The sequence below is a fragment of the Acomys russatus genome, chromosome 21 (assembly GCF_903995435.1).
Source record: "Acomys russatus chromosome 21, mAcoRus1.1, whole genome shotgun sequence".
NCBI classification, from domain to species: domain Eukaryota; kingdom Metazoa; phylum Chordata; class Mammalia; order Rodentia; family Muridae; genus Acomys; species Acomys russatus.
In genome coordinates, this window is record NC_067157.1 from 17,039,878 (window position 1) to 17,067,455 (window position 27,578).

Genomic DNA, 27,578 nt, shown 5'->3' on the forward strand with positions numbered 1-27,578 from the left:
TAAACTTTTAAAAAAATATCTATCTATAAGTGAAACAGACAAATACAAATGTTTCATTTTGTAAACCAGGAAGAAATAGCCGCCAGGTGACCAAAAATGCTGAGCAGGACCACCTAACTATCAGGGAAAGGAAGCCAATAGAATAATTAAAGGTGCATGTCCAAGGAGCTGAAGAGGTGTCTCAGTGGGTAAGAGCACTTTCTGCTCTTCCAGAGGACAGGAATTCTCTTCCCAGCACCTCTATCAGACAACTCAACAGCCTGTAACTCCAAGAGATTTCAGGCCTCTGACCTCTGAAGGCACCTGTACTCAAATGCAAACACACGTACACACATGAAAATAAAACATGTTTTGCAGATGTATGCCTAGCCTATGTAGAGCCTAGCCTTATAGCAATGAGCAGGGAATCTTTTAACACAGAAAAAACACCAGTCCAATATTTTACCAACAATCAAACATCAAAGTAAAAATTTAGCTGGAGAGATGGCTCAGCAGTTAAGAACAACTTACTGCTGTTCCAGAGGGCCTGAGTTCGATTCCTAGTACCGACATGGTAGCTCACAATCCAGGGGACCTGACACTTTCTTCTGGCCTCCTCAGAAGCCAGGCATATAATTGATGCACAGACATATAGGTGAACAAAAAACTCATACATAGAAAATAAATAAATATTTTTAAAAAAAATTTAGCTAGGCATGGTGGCACACATCTGCAATCCCAGCGCTTGTCTCAAAAAATAAAATAAAATAAAACAAACAAATAAATAAATGTAATTGGTATAAAAAAGCATTAATTATCTAGATGTCATGGTACATGCCTTTAATCCCAGCACTCAGGAAGGCAGAGGCAGGCAGATCTCTGTGAGTTCGAGACCAGCCTGGTCCAGGACAGCCAAGGCAGAGGAACCTTGGCGGGCAGTACATTAAGTTATAGCTGATTTAGAATTTGTGATGATGAAAATAGATGCTGGTGAGTATTATTACATTCCAACTTGCATCGCCACTGTTAGGCCATTTTTTTTTTTTTTTTGTCATTACTCAGTCTACTCTCATTCCTCTTGAGCTGCCCAACTCTTTATAACTGTGCCCACATTCCAGCTTAAGGTAAAACCCCGAGACACAAACTCACTTTGAGATAGGAATCTGTGCTGTTTGCCTCGAGGGAGAGTGGCAACGAGCAACAGGAAGGACAGTCAATTGTCTAGTCTGCCAAGCCCAACATCACTAAAAGCACTTGGAATATGTTAAAAAAAAAAAAAAAAACTGTCAGATAGCAGGCTACCAAGAAGAGACTCGATACCCTATGAGCATATACAGGGGGAGGAGGTCCCCCTCAGTCACAGTCATAGGGGAGGGGAGTAAGGGGAAAATGGGAGGGAGGGAGGAATGGGAGAATACAAGGGATAGGATAAACATAGAGATGTAATATGAATAAATTAAAAAAGAAAAAGAAAAAGAAAGAAAGAAAGGAAAAGAAAAACTGTCTGGGTTAATGAAGCATAAACCTTGAATTGTAGCAGGGAGGAAAACAGAGACTCAATCCTGATATTAGGTGAAGAGGAAAGAGAAGAAAGGGGAGTGTAATGAAGAACACGGACAGAAGCAGGAAGGGGAATGGGAGGGACGGGATGAAGGGAAGGGTCAAGAGTCATATCAAGTTGAAACTTCTTGAGGGCATGATGCAATGGGGCAAAAATAGCCACAAGAAGGAAAACACTGTGAACTCCAGGACAGCTGCAAGCCTCTGCGCACATCAAGTGTCCTATAAGGGCACAAACTTGCTGAAAGGTGTATTATTTTACAGAAATATTCCTGTCAGGGCAAAGGTGATCAGGAGGCAGGGCCTGATGCAGAGGGTCCTATCCTGGTTCATTGCTAAGCAGCTTGGATGATCAGTGGATCAACGTGCCTTCCAACTTCCCCCCAGGTGGGGGCAGATATCCATGACCTTGAGACCAGCCTTGTCTATACAGTGATACCAACCCAGCCAGGGCTATATTGAGAACTTGTCTCAGAAATATACATATTAGAAAACATCTACGAGCCAGGCATGGCGGTGCACGCCTTTAATCCCAGCACTCGCAGGCAGATTGCTGTGAGTTCGAAGCCAGCCTGGTCTACAAAGAGAGTATATAGGACAGCCAAGGCTGCACAGAGAAACCCCATCTCAAAAAACCAAAAAGAAAAAAATAATAAATAAATAAATAAATAAATAAAATAAAAAAGATCTACAAAGTCCACAGGACTTATCCTATATTACAGGGTTTGGGGTTGTTTGGTCATTTGTTTTACTTTATAAACCTATAACTTGGGTTAGGGATGTGCCTCACTTAGTAAGTTGCTTGCCTAGCATGAGTGATATAAAACTAGGCACCATGGCACACATATGTAATACCAGAACTTGGGAGATGAAGGCAGAAGAATCAGAAGTTCAAGGTCATCCTCATCTACTTAGTGAGAGTGAGACTAGTCTGGGCTCAAAAAAAAAAAAAATTTATAACTCAGGAATTTAAACGTAAGGTGAAAATAAATTTCTGGGGCTAGAGAGATTGCTTGGTGAGTAAGGGTGCTTTCTGCACAAAGCCCTTTATTTGAATAGTCAGAACCCACATAAAGCCCAGTGCAAGGGCACCACAACGCTGCTAAGGCAAGACAGGAGGAAGAGTCTTGAAAAATCTCTGGAAGCTCACAGGCCAGCTGATGGACAGAGAACAGAATACTCTTCTTAAAATGCACTGTAGAGGGGAGGATTAACACAGGAGATTGCCCTGTGACCTCCACACATGTGCCCTCTAACTTCTACATGTTTGCTGTGGCATGCACTCATCACACGTACACAGCACACACACACACACACACACACACACACACACACACACACACATGCATACACACACAAGAAATTTTAAAGTCTTTAAAGAGAAAAAAAGAAAAATGGTTAAAGAATATGCATAGGAAAGCATTTTAAATCACAGTGAACAATCTTTTTCTAAGAATCTCAGTGTAAGAAAAAACTAAACTATCTGGTCCTCAACTCCATCAAAGACCTGAGAAGGAATAAAACAAATTACCTGAGTAAACAGGAAGATCAGGCTAACAGCTTTCAAAGTGAAAAAAAAAAAAAAATGACAGAGACAGCTTGCTGCCTGAACAGTCACCCAAAATTCTCTTCTTCCTTCTGGCCCAGTATATATGACAGACATATTTGTGAGGCAAGAACTATTGATTTACATTCAGAATTTTAGACTCACCAAGATAAGAAAAAAAGATGTTTTCTTCAAGGTTGCTAAATCAAATAGCCAAAACACTATGAATGTGACATTAATATAATTCCTGATTGTTTCATTGTTCTTCTTGCTGTATGTAGTTTATTTTATATATGTGTAATAATATAAATGTATATATAAAAATTTTAAAAATATTTTAAAAAGTAGTGTCAAGTCTTGGACTAGAATCATGGTCCCAAGGTCCCTAGCAAAAGGTCATTTCCATGGAGTTATAGCTTGCTGTGGAAGAGAAAGCAATCAAATCTGAAAGCAATTTTAAATAAATTAACCTGAAATGGCGCTCTCAGATGGATTTGTTGGGTTACAGTGTTGCACTCACAAGAGATTTTTGCAATCACAGAGATTTTTGCCAGTGGGAGGGAACCCACTTGTACAAGGGTAACACTTACCCATTGTAGGGATCAACCACAACTTTTTGAGGCGCACTAATGGAGAATGGTGTAATTTCCTCAAAATTTGAGCAACTCTCTAAGTCACAGACATATACCTAGAAAACAAAAAATATACCAAGGGGATCAATGTCTGCATGCATTCATCTTAGCCTCCAAGTATTTCCTGAGCAGTTCAGTACTTGAAATTGTGACAATCACCATGAACATTACAATTAAAAAAAGAACGGCATTTAAAGGGTAATTTAATTGGTACACAGGTATAATTCTAGAGGTGAGGAAGGGAAGGCAGGAAGATCCTGGATAACAAGCCAGCCTGGCTAAACAGAAAACTCAGTATGAAAAAGAAAACAAACAAACATGACAGTTTTACCCAGTGATAGCAAGCAGATAAAATATCATTAATAAAAGCTTGTAACCATGAAAAAAAACACAAATACTGATGACTTAATTGCAGATCAAGGTCATACTAGGTTAAAGCGAGACCTTTCTGTAAACCAGGTCCATGATTGATCCCCAACCTAGTATCCGAAGTGAGTAGCCAGTGAGATGAAGCTGCATTTACTGGTAAACCTGCTGGTTAGTATTGATAACTAGTTACATTCACCCACACTAACCAGTTTATCCATGATGAAATACAGCCTCTGGTAAAGCCAGTCTATGGAGATGGAAGAGATTAGACCCGAGCCTCGGTAAAAAACTCTCAGGTCAGACACATCAGACATGTTGGCTGCTGCCTTCATCCATATGACAGTTCCTTCTGAGAAATAAACCACTTGCTGCTGGGCACTCACTGATATTCCTGCAAGAGCCAAGCAAATACATACATGTGGTTAAACGTCCACAGGGACAGAAAAGTTTAGACTGAAGCGAATTTCCCTTTAATGTTTGCTGAAGTCAAATAAAAGGTCTTAGATTTTAAAAGTATTCTTCTAAATTAGTCTAGTGCATATTACTTACACACGCAAATATGTTGGGTACTTTCATAATGTACATAAAATACTAGAAGAATTTAGAATAAAAGAGTCCACAAATATTCAAGACAGTAAATTCTAGAAACATTGAAAAACTTGGCAGCAGAGTAGGCTCAATATGGGGTTGTTTGCTTTGCGCTGAGAAGCCTCAGACATGTTTAAGCTGCAGCCCCAAAAACAAAAGCAGTTTTGATTATTTTTTCATTATTTGAGTTGTATAAATGTCTTTTGATCAAATCCATCTCCCACTCTCTTCCCCTCCAATTCTTCCTCTATCCCCACCACTATTCCCTTCTAATTTCATCTATCCTCTTTTTTCAAGCCCTCTGGGTTCACACAGTGCATGGTTATGGGCCATCCTGGGATATGGGTACCTCTCACGACAGAGCACCAACTCCCCCCCTCCCAGCACCCATCAGTTGTCAACAGCTCCTCAGTCAAATACAGCAGTTCTTGAACCCTCCCCGATCCATGCTGAGATTTTGTATGGCTTGATCTTGCACATTTGGTCACAGTTAATGAGTTCATATGTACAACTTCTTTGTCATATCCAGAAGATAGTTTGATTACAGTCCCTTGACGGCGGACAAAGCACTACGAAATCTACCCAGAAAGGATAAAGCTTGCAGGTCAGTACCAATTCTGACTTCTCCAGGTTCTTCAAGTATGGGTGTCTTCAGAAACAGCATATTCCATCAAGCTGTGGAGGGTAACACGGAGCATTGGCAATATTCTGTTATGTCTCAGGGATCTCTGGGATCTCAGTGATCAACAACTCCAGAAACAGGTAAACCGTACCTAGCCCTGGGATCCAAGAGCAACTTTTTTTTTTTTTTTTTTTTTTTTTTTTTTTTTTTTTTAGGGTTTCAAGACATGATTTCTCTACGTAGCCTTGGCTGTCCTACACCCACTTTGTAGACCAGGCTGGTCTTGAACTCACATAGATCCACCTACTTTTGCCTCCCGAGGGCTGCGATTAAAGACTTGCGCCACGATACCCACCTCCAAGAGCAACTTTTAATATTCTTCTGTTCTGGAAGTTTCTTCCAGAAATTCCAAATGTTTCCTTTTACAGTGAAGACACAGGGTTCCGTTAGACTTACCTGTAATATTATGATGTATAGTGTCTGACCAAAGGCAACGTGCTTCCTCTACTAAGTACTTTAAAGATCTCTTTCTTAGAGAAGCTTTTCTGGATAAAAAGAGCCACTGCTCTTCTTCCTGAACTGAAAAACATGATTTATAGGCAGACTGACCAATTGTACACAAACCAGTAAAAAGTTTAGTACTTCAACACAAGGGAGATCATACGTTTTCTTTTTCTCTTTCTTTTTCTTTTTCTTTTAACAACTGACTAACTTTTCTGGAGTTACTTAGAGGAATTCTATCTGTGGCATAATCTCCATAAATCCATGGTTGGGAATAGGAAATATGATTCTAATCACGTAGGGCTATGTAATCATATATGTGCCATATTATACCATCTTTTTTACACGTAAGTTATTTATTTATTTTTTCTTTTATGTCCATTGGTGGTTTGGCTGCACGAATGGCTGCATGATGGTGTCAGATTCCTTGGAACAGAAGTTACAGACAGTTGTGAGCTACCATGTGGGTGCCAGGAATTGAACCTGGGTCCGCTGGAAAAGCAGCCAAGTGCTCTTAACTTCTGAGCCATCTCTCCAGCCTGTATTATTACCATCTTAACATCCTTGTTCCAATAGAAGTTAAATCATCATCCACAGTCAGGGTAATTTTCTTAGTAGATATAATCCAAGCTCAACCAAAGTGGATTGTTACATAACACAAGCTGTATGGAAGGTGTTGCCTTCAGCTTCTCCCCCCGCCCCCCCCCTTTTTTTTTCGAGACAAAGTTTCTCTGTGTAGCCTTGGCTGTCCTAGACTCATTTGTAGACCAGGTTGGCCTCAAACTCACAAAGATCCACCTGCCTCTGCCTCCCAAGTACTGGGATTAAAGGCATGCACCACCACGCCCAGCTAACTTTTCCTCTTTTCAAGTGGAAGAAAGGTTTTTAAATAATATTTGAAGGCTATGGAACACTGCTTGATGTCCTGTTAAATTGGAAACTTTGGTGCATGCTTTTAATCCCAGCACTTGGGAGGCAGAGGCAGGTGGATCTCTGTGAGTTCAAAGCCAGCCTGGTTTACAAAAGGGAGTCCCGGAACATCAGGACTGTTACACAGAGAAACCCTGTCTTGAAAAACCTAAAAAACAAAAAACAAAATAAATTGGAAACTGACATAAGGCCCATGGATGATAGACACTTTCAGAACAATTAATAAATGGAAAGCAATAATCACTCAGTAACCTTAAGGCTGCTCTATATTTAACTTGTCCCCTGGACATGCTTTGTGCCTGACACGTATACCTCTCTTTTCCTAGAGTCTAGCAACAGCTAAAAATATGGGCCAATGATACATGACACCCAATATGACTGGCATAGTTGAATGTAGATTGGAGTACGGGTAGTCAAGTCAGCAGATGGACTTCTGGTAAAAGAAGAAAACAGACTAAAGGAATTTTGAGTCCTTGAGTTAGTCAAGACATAACTCATTTCTCTCAAAAAATAAATATTCTAGTACTTCTTGGAAAGCCTTTGCTCCTATAAGTACTGGTAGTCTTCAACCTCTCAAGGTAATTGTTTACAATAACCAAAAAGGAGTACTTACAGAAAATAAGATAAATCCACAGACTGAATTTTCAGAAAGCTAATATTTAAATTGTTAATGTTCATATATGCTTAAAAACATTAAGGCAGACTGGGAAAATGTCTGATGTAACAGGAGAGAAAAGCTTATACGTAACTCCTAAATCTGTAAATGCCAATTACCATACCTGGTGACTTAAACTAAAACCAACAATTTGTTTGAAGCCATATTTCTTAAAATGTTTAAGTTTTTTCTTCTTTTCTTTTTTTAAGACAGCCTTGGCTGTCCTGTACTCACTTTGTAGACCAGGTTGGCCTCAAACTCACAGTGATCCACCTGCCTCTGCCTCCCCAGTGCTGAGATTAAAGGTGTGCGCCACCACGCCCGGCTCATTCTATTTTTTTTAAATCCCCAAATTCTAATATCAACTGTCTGTCTAGCCTTCTGTTTGTCAAATATATAAAATGACTTAAAACTGAAAATTATCAGCTACCAAAAAAGAGAGCAGGCATGAAGATAAGGGATCTTGAGGTCAACCAGATGACCACTGAACTCTGACCTTTACCCCAGTCAACCTTTATTTCTATGTAACAAAAAGGAGAAGCCTAGACCATACCTGCTGGGGATGGAGTGGTAATTATAGATTCTGCTTCTGGCCCCTCACCAACTTCATTGACTGCTGCAATAGAAAACCTATTCCAAAAACAATTTGGAGAGATGTGTTTCACATGGCATGCTGTGAACATTGGATAAATATAGGAGCAATAAGAGATTCTATTTAAAGAGCCTGTGGTAGTGCATAGATCTAGTTACTGAGTCACTGCTCAGCACCAAGATGACCATCAATCACATCTTTGTTTACATTCCCCACAGAACAGTTCAGGGTCATTGAGGTCAAAAGCTGAACCCTGCTATCTGCATGACCTCCATTTCTCCCCTTGTTTAAAGAAGTCTTATTAAATGCCAGAGAAGCTAACAATAATAAAACAATCCACGGTGGTTAATAAAAAATACCACTAACAGAATTCTACCCCTTTATTTTTTTTTATGTTTGATTAAATAAAAGAAATTACAGCCATAGTATTTGTGTTGTTGTTGTCTCATATTTACAAGGATCCCTTGATATATTTGAAATATTTTTGCTTAGGATTGTGTGAACCGTGCAAATCTGAGAAAGCTACAACTTCAACACATTAGAATGGAGTCAGTGGCAGGGCTCTAAAGACACACAAATGACTTTTAGCCATATTTCTTAAATAATCATCATGCTGGCATCAATGCTGGTGTTGTTTCTACTTGTCCCATTTAAGTCTTACCTGTAGGTGGTGTTTGGAAGAGTAGAATAAAACTGGAAACTGGTTCTCTGTGTCCCTGAATCTAATTTTTGATTTTTACTGATCAGCCTTAAGTTATAACCCAGAATAGGGCCGCCTGGGAAATGGGGTGGAGCCCAGCTGATTTCCACAGTGTCCGGGCTTGAGCTTTCTGTGTTCACAATGAAGGGTGCAGTTTCTGGAACTGGGACAATGACACGGAGAAGGTTTAAAAAAAAAAAAAAAAAAGGCAGATTTCTGTGCTCTTAGACTAGAAAAAATTTTTTTAATTTTAAAGGTTGGTGGAAATAAGATCTTTTTTATTAATACTGGAAATGTGACAGAGGGATGGGAGCTAGAATTTTTGGGCTGTAATTCTTGGTCTCTAAATCATACCAGCTAAATACTGAACTATACCAAGACTCTTGCATTTTCCTTGCATTTCCTAGTTTTGACTTACCAAAGAATAAAAAATAAAAATATAAATAAATAAACTAATTAATTAAAAATAACACAATATTGGAGACTCAAGTAGGATCTATATTCTAGACAAAGAGCTGTCAAAACCCTCTGGGGACGTAAGTGAAGAGCGGAAGGGAAGCATGCTAGAGGAAGAGAATTCACAAAAGGGAGTCAGTGGTTAACCCAAGATGACCAAGGCAAGTCATGGGGCTTTTCACTCTGTGAGCCCAACTGGTTCCATAGGATAAACAGGAATTAGAATGATCTACCTCACGTGTACCTACTACTATCTTCCCTGGCAATCCAGGTAATGCCTTCTTTACAGCTCTCCCTGGCTGACCACCTCAGCCACACCCCAGCCTTGCTCTGGGTGAGGGGAGCATGAATTAAATGATTAGTCATTTGCTCACAGACTCTATATGCTACCAGCAGAGAGACCAACAAATGATTCACCAGCCCAGCTTCCATCCACGACTCTACCTGCTTAACATGCTTTAGCCCCATGAAATATTCCTATAATGTACTCTTCCTACAGAACGGTGTGTTTCGACATCTTTGCTCTTAAGTAGGCTTGCCTCCTTCTGAGCACTCCTGGCAAATGTTCTGCCCACCATTGGTGGACCAGAGGTAACAGAAATGAGACAGCACATCCCTTACACTGGCTTCTCTCTAAACGACCTTTGGTGAGTCTCATGGCCTTCCTCTAATACAGTCCCTCCCAAACTCTCAGACTAATCATTAACAAATGCAAACATTTTGTGTTTCTCCTTGCCTCCTTGTACTCAGTCACCTGTATAAAAAGGAGAACAAGAAAAGAAACGACCTCCCACTGAATTAGAGTCAGGATGTCATTAGGGTCAACACCCAGATATGATCTGCTCTACTTCCAGCAAGTTTAAAAACCACCTACACAGCAAGATATGATTGTTATACAAATGTCTCACACACACAAAAAAATTTCCTCTTTAGAAAGTAATAATTTGTCTTTTAAACACCCCTCTTGTTTGAGGCTATCTCTGGAATAGGCTAAGGGAAAAAAAGGCACTAATACCAACTAAAATTCTATAATTCTTAAGACCAAAGAGAATATGACAATACTGCAATAGGAGTGAACATAAGTCTCTTGAGTGTCACTGTGGCTAGGAAAGTGAGTGAGAATATGAAAACAATATTCTATCCATAGGGTCTGGAAGACCTAGAAAGAGCTTGGGTTGCCTCATCAGCAGAAGATCTAAGCAGAGCTGGCCAAGTGATGGAGTTAGTCGGGGCTCCTCGCCTTCCTTGATGAGTGTCCTTTCTTTGATAATTAGGTCTCAGAGACTGTGTGTGACCACCTCCACTGATTATTCTCTGACCTTTCCTTTCGGACCTAAGGTTTTTAATCCCAGCACATGAGAGGCAGAGGCAGGCAGATCAATTCAAGGCCAGCCTGGTCTACAAAGCGAGTCTAGGACAGACAAAGCTACACAGAGAAACCCTGTGTCCTGTTAAAAGAAAAGAAAAGAAAAGATGGAAGTAAAACCCAAAGATGCCTCCTTTGCCCCAGCAGTGTCTCATATACTCCTACATGGTGGCATATTTTTTGGTACCAGATCTATCACAGCAATAGTCTACTCTACAATATCAATTTCTCTCTTAGTTAGGGTTCCTATTGCTATGATAGAAACACAGTGACCAAAAGAATGGTCACATGATGAAGAATGGATTCATTCTTTTGACTCACAGTTACACTCCATCACAAAGAATAGTCAGGGCATGAACTCAAGGCAGAAACATTAGGCGTGAACTGAAGCATAGACCATCAAAGAGTGCTGCTTACTGGCTTGCTCCACTTGGGTTGCTCAGCCTGCTTTCTTACACAACCCAGGACCATCCACTCAGGGGTGGCATCACCCACAGTGGGCTGAGCCTTCCCACATCAATCATTGGTCAAGAAAATGCCCCCCACAGGCTAATCTAATGAAAGCAGTTCTTCAATTGCAGTTCCCTCTTCCTAGAGACTCTAATTTGTTCAAGTCAACAATAACTAACCAGCACCCCCTAACTTATGTGTTTACTAAGCCAGCACCCCCTTATTTTTGTGTTTATTAATGACCACATTTCCCATTTAAGGAAATGTGGACTCAACAAGAACAGGGGTCTTTGCTTTGATCACTGAAGAATTTGCGAATGTTACCTAGCACAAAGGAATCAATTTCTTTCATTGCTCAAAAAAAAAAAAAAAAAAAAAAAAAAAAGCCAAATGAAACCAAACTTCACAAATGGCATACATCTACCTACCTCCATAAGGATGAGTCCTGTAGCTGGGGCTTGGAGGGGAATAGAGATGCAGCTGAGCTGTGAAGATCCAAACCACTCGAAAAATGTATTCAGTGAAAGGATGCAGGGATTCCACCACATATGAGAGCTTGGACACAGTCTAGACTCAGGAGAGACAAAAGACACATTGGTCCAACCACCATGACCCAATGAGATGCAGGGTTCAGGTCAACTTGTGGAACACAGGCATGCCATTGGACATGTGGCTGCCCACACCTTTCTGGGAGTGAAACAGACCAGGAGCTGGCTTTCCACACATCAATCTGCGTTATTCACTCCATCATCCCCTTTCCTTGAAACAAGAAAGCTAAGGATTCAGTTATTCAGCACTTAACCTCAAGGATTCACTTGAATGTGTACTTCATATCTTAGGCTTTTTTTCCCCCTGAATTTGCTCACACTTTTCTGAAAGGGACCACCCTGAAAGGCTGTCATAACCTACCCTTCTAAATGAGAACACACACTTGTGAGACTCTCCCTCCCGCCCTTCACCCTAGTCATAATCACTATAGAGAGCAGGGCAGATAATGATCAGTAGCATAAATGGTTCCATGATGTTGTGATGAATGAATTACATAGATAGCATACATACTTTTTTCTCATAAAAAGGTTTCCAGAGCCGGGCGTGGTGGCGCACGCCTTTAATCCCAGCACTCAGGAGGCAGAGGCAGGCGGGTCGCTGTGAGTTCGAGGCCAGCCTGGTCTACAAAAGGAGTCCAGGACAGCCAAGGTTATGCAGAGAAACCCTGTATCAGGGGGGAATAAGGTTTCCAGCATAACAGAGATTAAGGTTCACTTAATCCAACCACTATGCTTAATCTTTGCTAGAATGCACTAATGTCAAAAAGTCATTTTCTCTATCCACAGGAGATACTCCCCGAACCCCCAATGGAAGCTTGAAACGCCAGATTGTACCAAATCCTACATACAAATACCACAATAGCAATACCAATATCAATTCTGTGACAGTCAATCCAATAGAGGTTGTCTAATCAATGGGGAGTACATACAGTGTGGATACACTGAGCCGAAGGGTGACTGACTTTCCAATGACATAGAGCAAGATGAGTGTATTTCGTCATACTCCTCATTATCCTGTGATTTCAAACTTCAGTTTTATTTTAGTGATAGTGGGGGCATTGGTGAGTGATGGGGGCATTGGTGAGTGATGGGGGCATTGGTGAGTGATGGGGGCATTGGTGAGTGATGGGGGCATTGGTGAGTGATGGGGGCATTGGTGAGTGATGGGGGCATTGGTGAGTTGTGGGGCATTGGTGAGTTATGGGGCATTGGTGAGTTATGGGGCATTGGTGAGTTATGGGGCATTGGTGAGTGATGATGGGGCATTGGTGAGTTTGGAAGTTTTTGTTTGCTTTTTTGCTTTGCTTTCATTTTTCTTTTCAAGCAGGGTGTACTTTGAAGTTTAGGTCAGCCTGGAACTTTCTATACAGTGGGATATTTAGGACTGGCCTTGAACTCACAGTCTTCCTGGTTCAGCCCATCCCAAGTGATGAGATTAGACCCCTTCCACCACAACTGGCTTCAATCTTTTTTTAAATAAATTTTCATTTAAGAACCGGGCGGTGGTGGCGCATGCCTTTAATCCCAGCACTTGGGAAGCAGAGCCAAGCAGATCACTGTGAGTTTGAGGCTAGCCTGGTCTACAAAATGAGTCCAAGACAGTCAAGGCTACACAGAGAAACCCTGTCACAAAAAAAATTTTTTTTTCATTTAAAACTTGTAAGAAACATTTAAGTACGGCTAACTGAAACTTGGGAAACCACAACCACAGGTAAGGGAGGCATCATATTTTGGAGCTGAGACCAATCTAGGGACAAAATGTTTCTGTTTAGATTAGAAAATGGCATTTCATACCTCGGTGTAAGTCCAGCTTCCTGGAAGCTGGTCATATTTCCACTGAATGATGTATTTGACTCCAGAGATATTGGCAGGGTTCCACCGTAATGTCACACTATGGCTTCCAATGGAAGATGCAACGGGTGCTGTAGGGAGCTCTGTGCTTTCTGGGGAGGAAACAGCATTTCAGTCACTAGTCTCTGCTGCGGATGGGTGTGCCTGTTTAGTCCAAGCCTCTCCTGCTAAATAACACACCAGAGCAATAAATTATATTCAAGGTAGTCTTTCCATTTTTTTATCACAGCAGGCAAAGAGTGTTCTGAGACTGACTGGTCTCTCAGGGCCCCAGTGTCTTATAAGCGAAAGGAGAAGATCCCAAAACTATGCCCGTGATACAGTAGAGGCATACAGGCCGTGTAAACTCCAGTCATTTTTTTTTTTCAAATCCTATTATTACTGACAAAGCTTTTCTTAGAGTGGGAGACGGAATGTTCTACGGAATAAAGCACCACTAAGTCTAACTCTATGCAATGCTGGGAATCAAACTCAAGGCTTCAGGCACACTACACCCTCACCCAGCTATTCGTATATGCTCAGCAATTGCCTTTACACCAAAGACCACGCACTCCCCTGTCCCACATCACAACACATTAAATGGCTTCTCACAGTTGGAGTCGCTGCGGCATACCTTTAGTGGGACTCCTTGGCAGGCTAGATGTCTAGGGCTCCACTCAGAGCCAGATTTCTGCATGATGTATGCTACTGAACTGAAGTTATCTTATTTTAGGTTTCCTTCCCTAAGATGATGATGAATTTAAGACTTCATATTTCACTTAAAGGGGGAAAAAAAGTACTGTTCTGGTTGACAGAGAGTAATAGACTGGTAGGGAGCTTGAAATTATTAAATGCAAAGCCTGAAGACCTAACTCACTCTCGTGGAGGTGAATATGAAGACAATTCTCATCACCACAGAAAATGAATATGGACTAATTAAAACTCCTTTCCAAAAATCTAGAAAGCTTAAAACCATTGTCACCTGTTGTGATTGTTTGAATGAAATGACACCCATAGGGAGTGGCACTATTAGGAGGTGTGGCCTTGTTGGAGTAGCTATGGCCTTGGAGGAACTGTGGCCTTGTTGAAGGAACTGTGTCACTGGGTGTGAGCTTTGAGGTTTCAAACCCTCAAGCCAGGACCAGTGTCACTCTCTCTCTTCCCACTGCCTGCAGACCTGGATATAAAGCCCTCAGTCCCTCTCCAACACACCATGTCTGCCTGCGTGCCACTGTGCTTTGCACCATGGTGATAATGGATTAAATCTCTGAACTGTAAGCCAGCCCCAGTCAAATGTTTCCTTTATAAGAGATACCATGGTCAAGGTGTCTCTCCACAGCAATAGAAACCCTAACTAGTAGGTATCTGTAGTCCCAGCCACAGAAGTCAATCACAACCCGCTCTGTTGGTTGTTCTGTTTTTGGTTCATTTGGGGCTATTACAGTTTCTAAACAAAGCTCAGCCACACCTTTCTCCCTTTTATAGTACAACCTTGAGTACCCTGCACTGGAATGGTATGGTTGTGGACATCTGGAAGACACATCCAGTGACGGAGCTGCCAGTGAGGAACAGGCACCAGAGCTGTATAAGCACAGGGAAAGGAAAACTACATAGCCAAATCCAGACATGTTTCAAAGCCATAGTGGTGCATATGGAAAAACACTGGAAACATGCTCATCCAGAGCATCATGCAAATGAGTCAACCGAGAGACAAAGCTATACTAAGCTTCGTTCTAATTCAGAGCATGGCAGCCTGAGTCAGGAAAGGCTCAGCAGTAGCAGCCAGGTAGGGATGCAGGCTGTGTCTCTTGCCGTCTCAACAACCCCAGGCAAGTATTTAAACACTGCAGCCCAACCTCTTCATCTGCCAAATGGAGTTAATTATCTTATTTCCTGCCTCTGAGGACCAAAGGAGCTAGTGAACTAAGAGAACAGTGCCTGACTCCAAGAAGCTTAATAAACATAGCTATATATTGGGATTGGGGAGGCTCGGTGGGCATGATGAACACTTGCCATGCAAGCCTGACAGCTGGGTTCTGAAGCCACATAAAAACACTGGACAAAGTAGCATGTGCCTGTAATCCTATCACTCCTGTAGCGAGATTTGACGTAAAGACAGGAGAATCCCACAGAAGCTGGTGGGCCACCTTAGGCTAGAGTAGATAGCACAGTGCAAGAAGTAATGAAAGAGTCCCAGCCTCAACCTAGGTGGAGGATGAGGACTGAGTCCCTGAGATTATCCTCCGACCTCTCCACATGGGCCATGACATAGGTACACCCTCATATGTGCATCACACATACACATCCCACACACACACAAATTAGTAGGCTATTATTTTAGCGCATTATTAGCAATTATCTCTTCCTACCATGTAAGAAAGCACATCCACAAATAATTGAGTGAAGTAAAGCATCAGAGACAAAGAGCCCTAAGTGTGTGGGAAATAAAAATGTGTTTACCTACTTTTTTTTTTTTTTTTTTTCAAGACAGGATCTCTCTATGTTAGCCTTGGCTGTCCTGGACTCACTTTGTAGACCAGGCTGGCCTCGAACTCACAGCGATCTGCCTTCTTCTGCCTCCCAAGTGCTGGGATTAAAGGTGTGTGCTACCACACCCATTGCCTTTACCTACTCTTGACCCATCATTTATTCGAGCCATATGGCACACATCTGAAGCTGATGAGAAATTTAAGTAAAAAATTGATTATCTTATATTCTAGAAAAGTTATATAATGAAGCTGGTAATAATACAATTACAGAATATAAGGAAAGCATGTGAATCAGGGTTGCACCTTTTTCAGTTCTGACACTCTTGGTTTCAGTATATTTTTCATGGCTCTTTGGAAAAAGGAATTATCTGACCATTCGCTCTACTAAACGTTGTGACTTTGGAAGTGTACTTGTCCTAACACCTTAGCAGATGCTTGGAATGGTGGCACATTAGCCAGGCCCAGTGGCTCACAGCTGTAAGCTCACCACTCCGGAGGCTCAGGCAGGCTCAGACTGCAAACCTCAGGCCCAGCTACAGGATGAGTTTCAGGCCAGCCGAAGCTACAGGGGAGTCTTCTCTCAAAACAAACAACAGCAAGGCGGCTGCGAAGAATGGCCAACACAGCATAGGGGGTGAGGGCGCTTGCTGCTGACCCTAACAGCCTGGTTCAATTCGCAGGACCCTCACGGTGAAAAGAGAGAACCAGCTCTCACAGTTGTTCTCTGATGCCCACAAGCACGCTACAGCATGGACACACACAATGTAGGGGCTGAAGAGATGGCTCGGAGATGAAGAACACTTCATACTCTTGCAGAGAACCTGAGTTCAGTTCCAGGAAGCCAAGTCTAATGGCTCATAACTGGGTATGACTCCCAGGAACCCAATGGCTCATAACTGCCTATGACTCCATCTTCAGGGCATCTGACCTTCTAGCCTCCATGGGTGCCTTTATTCATGTGCACAAACCCACACAGAGACACACATGTAGGCATAATTTTTAAAAATAGCAAATCTTTTAAAATTAAAATAAATAACTGTGATTTTTAAAATGTCAAACAGCACGCATTTTAAAGGACCAAATTTTATATTTGTTTCATCCTTAAATAAAAGTTTCCGTACGTTAATGGTAATAACATGTCCCTTGTATAGGTCTCCAGGTGTATAATCTAATTAAGTACTGCCATAGTCACTTCGTGTCTCCCACTTAGTTTTTCATGGAAGTTTTTGCTATACTAGAAATCACCAAAAGTCGGGCTGGAGAGATGATGGCTCAGAGGTAAAGAGCACCATCTGCTCTTTCAAAGGTCCTGAGTTCAATTCCCAGCAACCAACCAACCACATGGTGATGCACAACCATCTATAATGAGATCTGGTGCCCTCCTCTGGCCTGCAGGTGAACACATAGGCAGAACATTGTATAAATGATAAATAAATCTTTATTTTTAAAAAATCACTGAAAAGTCTCAATCGTATTAAGAATGACATCACGGAGAGAGTTCAGTGGGATCTACTGTTATGCCATGGACCGCACCTGAACAGAAGAACCAACAGCATCCAGCAGATGTCCACCAGCCCTGTATCCCTCAGGACTAAAACTGCCCTACAATCCCCAAGAGGGTACTATGATGCCCTAGGGCATTTCCGTGATGTCTTGAGGTGCTTCTGTGCACCATTTAGAAACCACAAATATAGATTTTTATCAATAGTTAAATATTTTTTTAAATGTCACACCTCTACCCCTTTACAAAAATGCAGAATATTGATTTCTGTTTCTTTTGTTTGTAAGACACTAAAGGGCAGAACATATCGGGACGGCAAGCAACACTCTCCTCTCAATTTCCAACAGCCAGTGGGGTAAGCACAAGCCTGTGAGAGAACAATGCCAGCTTATGGGAGATCAAGGAAAGTCCCCACCTGCCAAAATCTCTCAGCAGAAGGAGACCCCGGGGAATCTGCTGGAGACAGCCACTAACATCCAGGCCAACTTATCAAAGTTCTGACCCTTCAGTCACCACTGGAGAATCAGTGCCCTGGAACAAAGTCACTTACTTAGATACACCCAGTTTCAAATTAGGCCAACGAAGCTCTCTCTGTCTGTCTGTCTGTCTGTCTCTGTCTGTCTGTCTGTCTGTCTGTCTGTCTGTCTGTCTCTCTCTCTCTCTCTCTCTCTCTCACACACACACACACACACACACACACACACACACACACTGCTTCTGACCCATTCTAAATCCAGCACTGGGAGGCATAACTTCTATATACTCACAAATTCCTACAGCCTTTCCTGAGTTGGCATGTTCTTTATTGAATTATTGGCTTAACATTGTACTTCACATTAAATAAATTGTTTGGATGCCCTCAGCTCATCAAAACAGCAAGCCTCAAAAGAAAAAGAAAGAAAAAGCCGGGCGTCGTGGTGCACGCCTTTAATCCCAGGACTCGGGAGGCAGAGGCAGGCGGATCGCTGTGAGTTCGAGGCCAGCCTGGTCTACAAAGTGAGTCCAGGATGGCCAAGGCTACACAGAGAAACCCTGTCTCGAAAAACCAAAAAAGAAAACAGCAAGCCTCCATGATAACAAGTCTGTTCAGGAGGTAGCATCCGCTTATTAGGACAATAGGGATTGGCCTGGGCATGTAGTTCATCAGTAGAGTACTTGTCTAGGATGCATGAGCCCCTGGGACTTGATCCCAAGAACAGCATAAAGCCGAGCACAGTGGTGCAGTATTCCCTGGACAACAGAAATAGAGGTGGGAAGATCAAGAGTTCAAGGTCTTCTTTGGCTACTTACCAAACACAAGGCCATTTGTGCTCTTGAGAGCCTGTCTTAGATGATGATGATAGATAGATAGATAGATAGATAGATAGATAGATAGATAGATAGATAGATAACAGATAGTTGATAGATAGATAGATAGTTGATAGATAATACAAACATACCTACTGATGTTGAAGACAAGGTTCTAGCCTAAATGTCAGTTATACTTCACATTTCCTGTATTTTATCTGTAAGAGTCTACTGGTGCTTCACCAGCATGGCCTTACTGTTTGAATTACATAATTTTTTCATATACAAATGCTGGCAGAGGCAGATTTTTGTTTTTGAGACAGGACATCACTCTGTGGCCTAGACTGACCTTGAACTCTAGAATCATCCTACCTCAGGCCCCTGGGTGCTCAGACTATAGATGAGAGCCACACTACTGTCATACAAAATAGTTTCGATGCTACTGAGGTACAGGAGTGTAGGGTTTTGAGAGAGGTTTTTTATCTTTTCACAGGAATACAACCCTAGGTGGCAGAGGTTATCAGCAGTGTGTTCTCTTTTTCTGTTTGTTTGTTTGTTTGTTTTGTTTTTTGAGACAGAGTTTCTCTGTGTGGCCCTGATTGTCTTAGACTGACATTGTAGACCAGGCTGGCCTTGAACTCACAGAGATACACCTGCCTCTGCCTCCCTGAGTACTGGGATTACAGCTCCCACCTCAGCAGTGTTTTCTTACCCAGTACTTCCTCTTCATAGATGCCCTCTGCACTGCTGCAGCCGACCTCACAGGACTCCCTCTGTGGAAGAGAAGTGGTGCGGTGTCAGTCCAGCCTGGGGGATGCTTCTGCTGATAAGCATCAACTAAAATCAGGAACCTAAACATTCTCTCAGCCTTTATAAGTGGTCCATGGTGTCACATGCTGTAACCCTAGCCCGTTCCACATAGAGGCAGGAGTCCAAGGCTGCTTAGTTACTCAAAAAATTGGGGCTGCCTATGCTATATAAGAACCTATCTGAAACACCAAGAGAAAAAGAGCAGGAAAAAACACAAGCATTTAAGGCACATGGTAGTTCTGGTGGGTTTTAGTAATTTCCAAAATTATGTCGTTATCTAAAATCACATTGTGATTTTAGAGCATTTTTCTTATTCCAGGAAGAAAACCTACAGAGTGTCCTTATATAGCTCAATTTGTTGTTTCATTTTGCTTAAGGTGACTTGATTTACTGAATTCATTCCATGGCCCTGTCATTCTATAGTTTCGGGGGTCGGGGGGAATGCTGAACTTAATAGTTCAATTTTATTTTTACCATCTTGGTCAAAATGTTGATGAGCTGGAAACCTGAAAGTCCAGCCCAAGATAATGTGTTTGATTGTTTGATTGTATTTCCCTACTTTCCTTAGAATTAAAAATCGACTACCAATTATACAATACCCGAACATTCTAATGGATCTCTTTGTGCCAATGCTGACTTTTAAGGTCTACAAACAGCCTAATCAAGATGGACACCTTATCTCATGATAGCAAAAACCAGAGTACATATTGGAGGCCTGAAACCCAAATTGCCTGCAACTCTCAACAGGTGCTTTACCCTTAGCTACAGAGAAAATAAACCCATAGGGAGAAAGCACACATCGTAAAAGTCCAAAGAGGCTGCCCTCCATCTCCCTGATACTCTCCAGGTTATAATTCCAATACCCAAAACAGGCTGCTCTCAGCCTCAGGATGATGGTAGAACCCGTGGCACAATGCATCTGCCCTGGAAAGAAGAGCTGTCGCGTGCAAATATTAACTTTGAGGTGTTTGAACTGTGTGCTGAAAGGAAGCACAGCCTGATAAGCCTGGGTTTGCTTAGTTAAGGATTAATGCGCATACCATGCTTTGGGCTTGGGGTTGTTTAACTTCAGAGTTCAGTTAGCTGTCACATCCTCTTTGGAGAGCTGAGTAAAGCTCATTGAGCATATCTGCCCAGTGTGGAGAAGATGCAAACCAAGAGGCAGCAAAGCATTACACAGAATGAGTGTTTCCTTCCGAGAAATAAGGGACTTTGTTTAGAAATGTAATTTACTTGGAAATACAAGCCATCCTGGGCAGGGGGGCGGAATGTGACCCTGTTTTTCCTGGATTTTCTTTTCAGGGGAAATATAGGGTAAACTTTCCATCAATCTGACAGTTTAAACATTATTTCAAGTGAAGGGAAAAGCTTGTCTCATGAAGGCAAGGCAACATCAGGCCTCACATGAGGGCATCCAGCATTTCCCAAGCCTAAGGTGCCTGGAGACACTTAGAGGTCGCTGAATCAAAACAGTTCACAGAAACTGAGCCAGAAGTTTCTAGCCCGCTCTCAACCTTTCTATTGCTGCGACCATTTAACTCAGTTCCTCATGTTGTAGTGACCCCCAACCTCAAAATTAGCTTGTCACTACTTCATACCTGTAATTCTGCTACTGTTACGAATCATAATATAAACATCTTATATACAAGATATCTGATAGGTAACCCCTGTCAGATTGCGACCCGTTGGTTGTATACCCATCTATTCCAGGATACGGAGCTGCCAACACTCTTACATCCAAGGACTTCTTTCATCTGCCATCTTTGAGTCTGTCCTCACTACCGTTTCCCCACAGCAATAAGACCATCTTTACTGTTCCTTGGCTTCCTAGACTGGCTCACAAGCTGCCTGCGACTTTCCTAATTCCCTTAACACAAGAAAGAAACACGCATCTACCCTCCATATGGATCGCAATTTTCACTTAAGAACGTGTATTGATTGAATCTCCTTTCTGCCCCGAGTATCGCTCTCCGCTATAAAAACATGGCAGAACAAGATAGGTAAGTTACTTTTACTTGCCTTTGTGGAACTTACATTGTCTTAGGAGGGGGTATAAAATAAATGAAGGACAAGTTTAAAACAAACTCCTCATACACTGAATGTGGCCGTGCCAGTCTGTGTCGGGGCAACAGAAGCAAGAAGCAAGATCAAAGCGATGGGATGTGACCAGGAGGCTTCCTCTAGTGTAATCAACTGGAACCGTACAGAGCTGACTCTCAACCGAGACTTGAGCAATTAGAAGGAGCCAGCCAGGCTTCTGACAGTGTTCGTGGGGAAGGTAGATGCCTAGACGCAGGACAGGCGCCTACAGTTATAAAAAGAGTAGAAGTCACTGTGTCTGGCACAGAGAACGTAGGGAAAGGGAGTCAGCTTGGGTCAGACACAGAGGCAGTGAGGCTTTGTTTACTGGGAGAGGAGGTTCATGCCATGGCCCAAGTATAAAGACAAAAAACAGCTTACAGGATATGGCTTCCTGGTATCAAACTCAGGCCATCAGGCTTGGCAGCAACCTCCTTTACTCACTGAGCCATCTTGCCATCCCATAATCATGTTTTGAAACTAAAAAATAATACCACTCCTTCAAAACTACTCAGGAGAAAATGTGATTCAAAGAGTTGGCAAAAGATTTTTGGTGAATAAAAGAAATGGAATTAAAGTGTTCTCCTTGAGGTTTGGTTTTTGTTTTTTGTTTGGGGTTTTTTTGTTGGGTTTTTTGTTTGTTTGTTTGTTGTTGTTTTTGGTTTTTTAAATATCTACAGTCCAGGCTGGCCTGAAACTTGTGATCCTCTTGCCTCTGCCTCACAAGTGTTTCTAATGCAGATGTAAACCACCAGCTGACCTAACACATCTCACTTACTGTGATGTAATTATGTATGGTAGAGCACTCTGTGTTTGGGAAAAGAAAACGCAATCGTGGGCCAGCAAGATGGCTCAGTGCTTTAAGGAGCTCGTGGTAAAGCTGACAAGCTGAGTTCGGTCTCAAGAACCCACATGGTAAAAGGAGAGAAATGACTCCTGCGAGCTGTCCTCTGACCTCCAACACATATGCATGAACACATGCACCCATTCAACACAAACACAAAATAAATAAATAAACGTAAACAAAAATTGAGAAAACACTCTTAGCTGTGATATCCCAGAATGCATTTTTTTCTATTCTTTCCTTCCTGTCAGACCCAGTCTCCCTTTTGTACAGGATTGGAAATTACAATCTTTAAACTAGATTAAAGTTACAATCTGCCCTTGTACTCAGGTTATGCATTTCTACATATTTTGCATATTCGGTCAATTGAGCAGCAAGAGTATTTGTAATTGCGTCTTAGCCAAACTGAGTACATATGCTTAATTAAAGTGTACATACGCCTCTTTTGTCTTTAGTTCATAAGCAATACAGCTTTAAAACTATTTAAATTGAACATGGTGGCACGGGTCTGAAATAGCATTTGGCAACAGAGGCAGGAGGACCAGGAGTGCAGAGAGTGTTTCAGTTCCATCTAGTCTCCACGAGACATTGTCTCAAAAGTAAGGAGGAGAGGGATGGGAGTGCAAGCTGTTTCCCTAGCACTTATATTGTACGAGCTATTAAAACTGAACCATAGATGGTTTAAAGTATGAAAGATGTAGGGATGTGCAAGCACTACCGCATTTTCAATGAGGAATTTGAATATGTAAGCATTTGTGACTTTTGGGAGCTCCTGAACCAGTCCCCCTTGAGCACCAAGGGACGGTTGTCTATACATACATGTATGTACATTCATGTGCACACATAATACATATATACATATGTGAATATATACATGTATATGAATTTGTGTATATGCACATACATATTAAATACTTACAGATGCACATAGATATATAAAACAGCAAATGTCTGTGCTAAGATGAGATTAGATCCTCTCATTAGACCCTTCCCATAGACAGAAATAAACAAATACAATTAGATTTGTGGCTGAGAATTTCTTCATCTTCCTTTAACAGCCTTTTGACGTCTAAGGTCACAGACTTGGGTTTGGCTACCTCTTCTCTGTAAGGGCTTCTGCACTCACCTCACAAACGGTGGCATACGTATCATTCTGCATAGAAAGACAGACGGAAAGAGAAGTTACATAACACCCTGAGCGCTGCAGATGGCTTTAATGATGTGGCTGTCTGTTTCCTTCAAACAATCTTCTGCCCACCACTGTCAGTCAACAATAACATTAACAAATAGGCACTCATGCGGGCCATGGTGGCACATGCCTGTAATCCCCGCACTTGGAGGCTGATGCAGGAAGCTCTCAAATTTAAGAGCAGATGGAGACCCTCCCTCAAAAAAAGAAAAAAATGAGAGGAGAGAGAGATGAATCTAAGTACACCACTGTGTGAATAGTTAAAAAAGACAATTATGATGTTTGTGTCACTAGGAAAATAGTACTGCAGGTTATCAACCGAAAAAGTCTCAGTGTGGCAGAAGGCAGCTGCGGCTCAAGGGAGACAAGCTGAGGCAAAAGCCATCAGTAGCTAGCGAAGGCCAGCAGGTTCTTCCGCCCACATTGGCAGCTTCCCGGATGGCTGCCTGGCAACACATGGTATTCCCACTCACGTACTCACACAAGAGTTAGTGCCTACTCTGTGCCCCACTCGGGTCAGTGGAGGAGACGGGGCTCTAAAATTGGTGAAGTGCTTTCCGCCCTAGAGGAACTTACATAGTGGCGTAAACTATATCAAATGCATAACTAGACACAACTAGACGAATAATTAAATTGCAATTTGTAATGATATTTAAGACTAATTCGGTCCTGGTGACAAACTCCTCGTTTCGCAAAGTTTCATTCTGTAATGGACACAGCCACAAGTGGGAATGGACATAAGTAATTTTTATAAATGAGGTTGGCAAGATAAGAACAATTAGGAAGGTGTATACATGGGAAAATTAGTTTTATAGCGAGACTCATGACGTATGTTTCCCAGGCTGGGTTCAAACACTAGCACATTCTCCTGCTTCTGCCTTTGGTGTGACTGGATAACAGAGCTAGGGTGCCAAAACCAACTCTGATGTCCTTAAATAAATGTCATTGCCGTAGTTTAGCTCATTAACAGAAAAGGATATTAGCGTGTTGGGGTGTGGCTCAGTCCGTACATTGCTGGGCCAGGTTCAATCCCCAGTCACCACATATGCCGGTGTGGTGGGACATGACTATAATCCTTCCAGCACTGTGGAGGTCAAGTAGGAAGATCAGACACTTAAGGTCATCCTTAGCTACATATGAGTTTGAGGCCAGCCTGAGCTACATGAGACCCTCTCTCAAAAAATACATAAGAATAATTAATACTTACACACTTTAAAGCACACTTTTCCTGTTCTAAAGGGTTCCAGAACTGACACCCTTGAATGCACTGCAAGGGATAAGACACAGTTGTGAGTGAAGAAGTGTGACTTTATTTGTGTAACTTGAAAGAGCACCGTAACAACAGGTACCATCTTATATCCTAGAAATAGAAATCTATTGACAAACCTAAGTCCCCCTCAAGGATTGTAATCAGAGCTGGTTTTAATATAGACAGGCCTACTGTCTAGCAGGACAGCAAATGCGAGTTCAGCCCTGAGCAGATGAGACCCCAAGAACAATCAATACCCTAACCGGTAGATAGATGGCAGCAGGTAAAGTCCAGGATAGCAAGAAATCAAGTACATCATGGTCTGTGCCCATACAACCAGCAAGACTCAAAACCAGGCATGACAACCAGGTAAAATGTCAAAATGAGTAGACAGACATTGTTGTTGTTGTTGTTGTTGTTTTGAGACAGGGTTTCTCTGTAGCCTTGGCTGTCCTGGACTCTCTTTGTAGACCAGGCTGGCCTCAAACTCACAGCAATCCACCTGCCTCTGCCTCCCAAGTGCTGGGATTAAAGGCATGTGCCACCACCTCCCGCCTAGATAGACCATTTTTAAATGTTACTTATGGCTGCTTTTGCCACAAAGCTGCCCTCAAATGCCTCGCCCGCAAAGCTGTGCTGGCCTCCTGTTGGACAGATGGCTCATGGCTCCCACTTTGTCTGTGCCAGTGGCTATCTTGACTGTTCCCACCAAGACTATGTGCTGATAACCCCCAAATTAAAACAGTGCCTGACAGTCGGGCGTGGTGGCACATGCCATTAATCCCAGCACTCGGGAGGCAGAGGCAGGTGGATCGCTGTGAGTTCAAGGCCAGCCTGGTCTACAAAGGGAGTCCAGGACAGCCAAGACTACACAGAGAGACCCTGTCTCAAAAAAAACAAAATAAGAGCCGGGCGTGGGGGCACACGCCTCTAATCCCAGCACTCGGGAGGCAGAGGCAGGTGGATCGATGTGAGTTCAAGGCCAGCCTGGTCTACAAAGGGAGTCCAGGACAGCCAAGACTACACAGAGAGACCCTGTCTCAAAAAACCAAAATAAGAGCCGGGCGTGGTGGCGCACGCCTTTAATCCCAGCACTCGGGAGGCAGAGGCAGGCGGATCGCTGTGAGTTCGAGGCCAGCCTGGTCTACAAAGTGAGTCCAGGATGGCCAAGGCTACACAGAGAAACCCTGTCTCGAAAAACCAAAAAAAAAAAAAAAAAAAAAAAAAACCAAAATAATAATAATAATAATAACAACAACAACAGTGCCTGACTTCCTATCAAGCTCCACCCAGACAGACATGCTTTTCTTAGACACCTGCACCAAGTCATGCACATATTCTCTCATTTGTATGTTAGAGTTGCCTGAGCCAGGAAGCCAGATACATTTTTTTTCTCTAACTCCTTACCCTCCTCCTATGAACCAGGCATTTTCAAGTCCCACTGACACACCTAGTCACTAGCCAGGTTCTCTCTGGCCTCCCTACCCACAGTCTTGGCTGACTTATATGCCCTTCACCACTTGCCAAAAGCTCATATAGGATCCCCTCTGCCCCTCACTTGCCTCTTTGAGGAGATCTTTTTAAAACCCAAACGTGGGTCTGGAATGGTGACTTATAACTTTAATCCCAGCTCTCAGGAGACAGAGGCAAGTGGATCATATATGACTTGGAGGCTAGCCTGGTCTACCTAGCAAGTTTTGAGCCAGCCAAGGCTGCATAATTAGACCCTATGTTAAAAATAAAAATACCTAGTCACAACATTCTCTTAATTTTATCTCATCTCTCTCTCTCCATTGTCATGTATATCAACACCAAATTATCATGCATGGCATCCAGCATCCTCATTTCCTGAGCAAGTTAGCCTAATATTTGACACACAGCTCATTCCTATTTTATTTATGCTTTCGCCGTCTGGTCCTGCTATAACACAGCTTCATTTTTATCACATCATGTGTGTGTGTGTGTGTGTGTGTGTGTGTGCGCGCGCGCGTGCGTGTGCCACAGATGTGGAGATCAGAGGACAGCTTGTGGGAGTCACTTCTCCCTTTCTTCCATGTGAATTCTAGTTCTCAAACTCAGATCATCAGGGTTAGTACAAGTGCCTTTACTTGCAAATTCATCTCTTCTGCCTGAACATAGTTTCTTAAACTATGACTTATAATATCCCTTGAATAGGGAGTCATAAAAAAAATTGGCAGCAGTAACAGATTTCTAAATGCTTGAAAATTAATTTGGAATCTGTCTTAGTTTGGGTTTTATTGCTGTGAAAAGACACCTTGAGTAAGGCAACTCTCAAAACATTTAATTGGAGGGGGGATGGGAACGTGGCTCAGAGATTAAGAGCACTGGCTGGTCTTCCATAGGTCCTGAGTTCAGTTCCCAGCAACCACATGATGGTCCATGAGCATCTATAATAAGATCTGGTGGCCCTCTTCTGGCATGTAGGTGTACATGGAGGCAGAGTACTGTGTGCATAATAAATAAATCTTTTTTTAAAAATTTAATTAGCCGGGTGTGGTGGCGCATGCCTTTAATCCCAGCACTCGGGAGGCAGAGGCAGGGGGATCCCTGTGAGTTCCGAGGCCAGCCTGGTCTACAAAGCAAGTCTAGGACAGCCAAGGCTACACAGAGAGACCCTGTCCTGAAAAACCAAAATAATAATAATAATAATAATAAAATTTAAAAATTAAAAATTTAATTAGGGCTAGCTTACAGTTTCAGAGGTTTAGTCCATTATCATCATGGTGGGAAGCATGGCAGTGTGCAGGCAGACATGCTGCTGGAGGGCCTGAGAGTTCTACATCTT

The 27,578-nt window shown here is 42.3% G+C and overlaps 1 protein-coding gene across 2 annotated transcripts in view; it reads right to left on the minus strand.

The window, feature by feature from the left end:
• Ros1 (ROS proto-oncogene 1, receptor tyrosine kinase) overlaps positions 1–27,578 on the minus strand; it is a 118,065-nt gene that overhangs the window by 79,584 nt on the left and 10,903 nt on the right. For both annotated transcript variants that reach the window (XM_051164260.1, XM_051164261.1), the window contains exons 3-12: positions 24,731–24,790; positions 23,461–23,487; positions 19,314–19,374; positions 13,289–13,437; positions 11,375–11,513; positions 8,636–8,837; positions 7,936–8,012; positions 5,753–5,875; positions 4,293–4,477; positions 3,676–3,773 (exon numbers count right to left, since the gene is read on the minus strand). In XM_051164260.1, the coding sequence (XP_051020217.1) occupies positions 3,676–3,773; positions 4,293–4,477; positions 5,753–5,875; positions 7,936–8,012; positions 8,636–8,837; positions 11,375–11,513; positions 13,289–13,437; positions 19,314–19,374; positions 23,461–23,487; positions 24,731–24,790 (1,121 nt within the window). The remainder of the gene's footprint in view (positions 1–3,675; positions 3,774–4,292; positions 4,478–5,752; positions 5,876–7,935; positions 8,013–8,635; positions 8,838–11,374; positions 11,514–13,288; positions 13,438–19,313; positions 19,375–23,460; positions 23,488–24,730; positions 24,791–27,578) is intronic.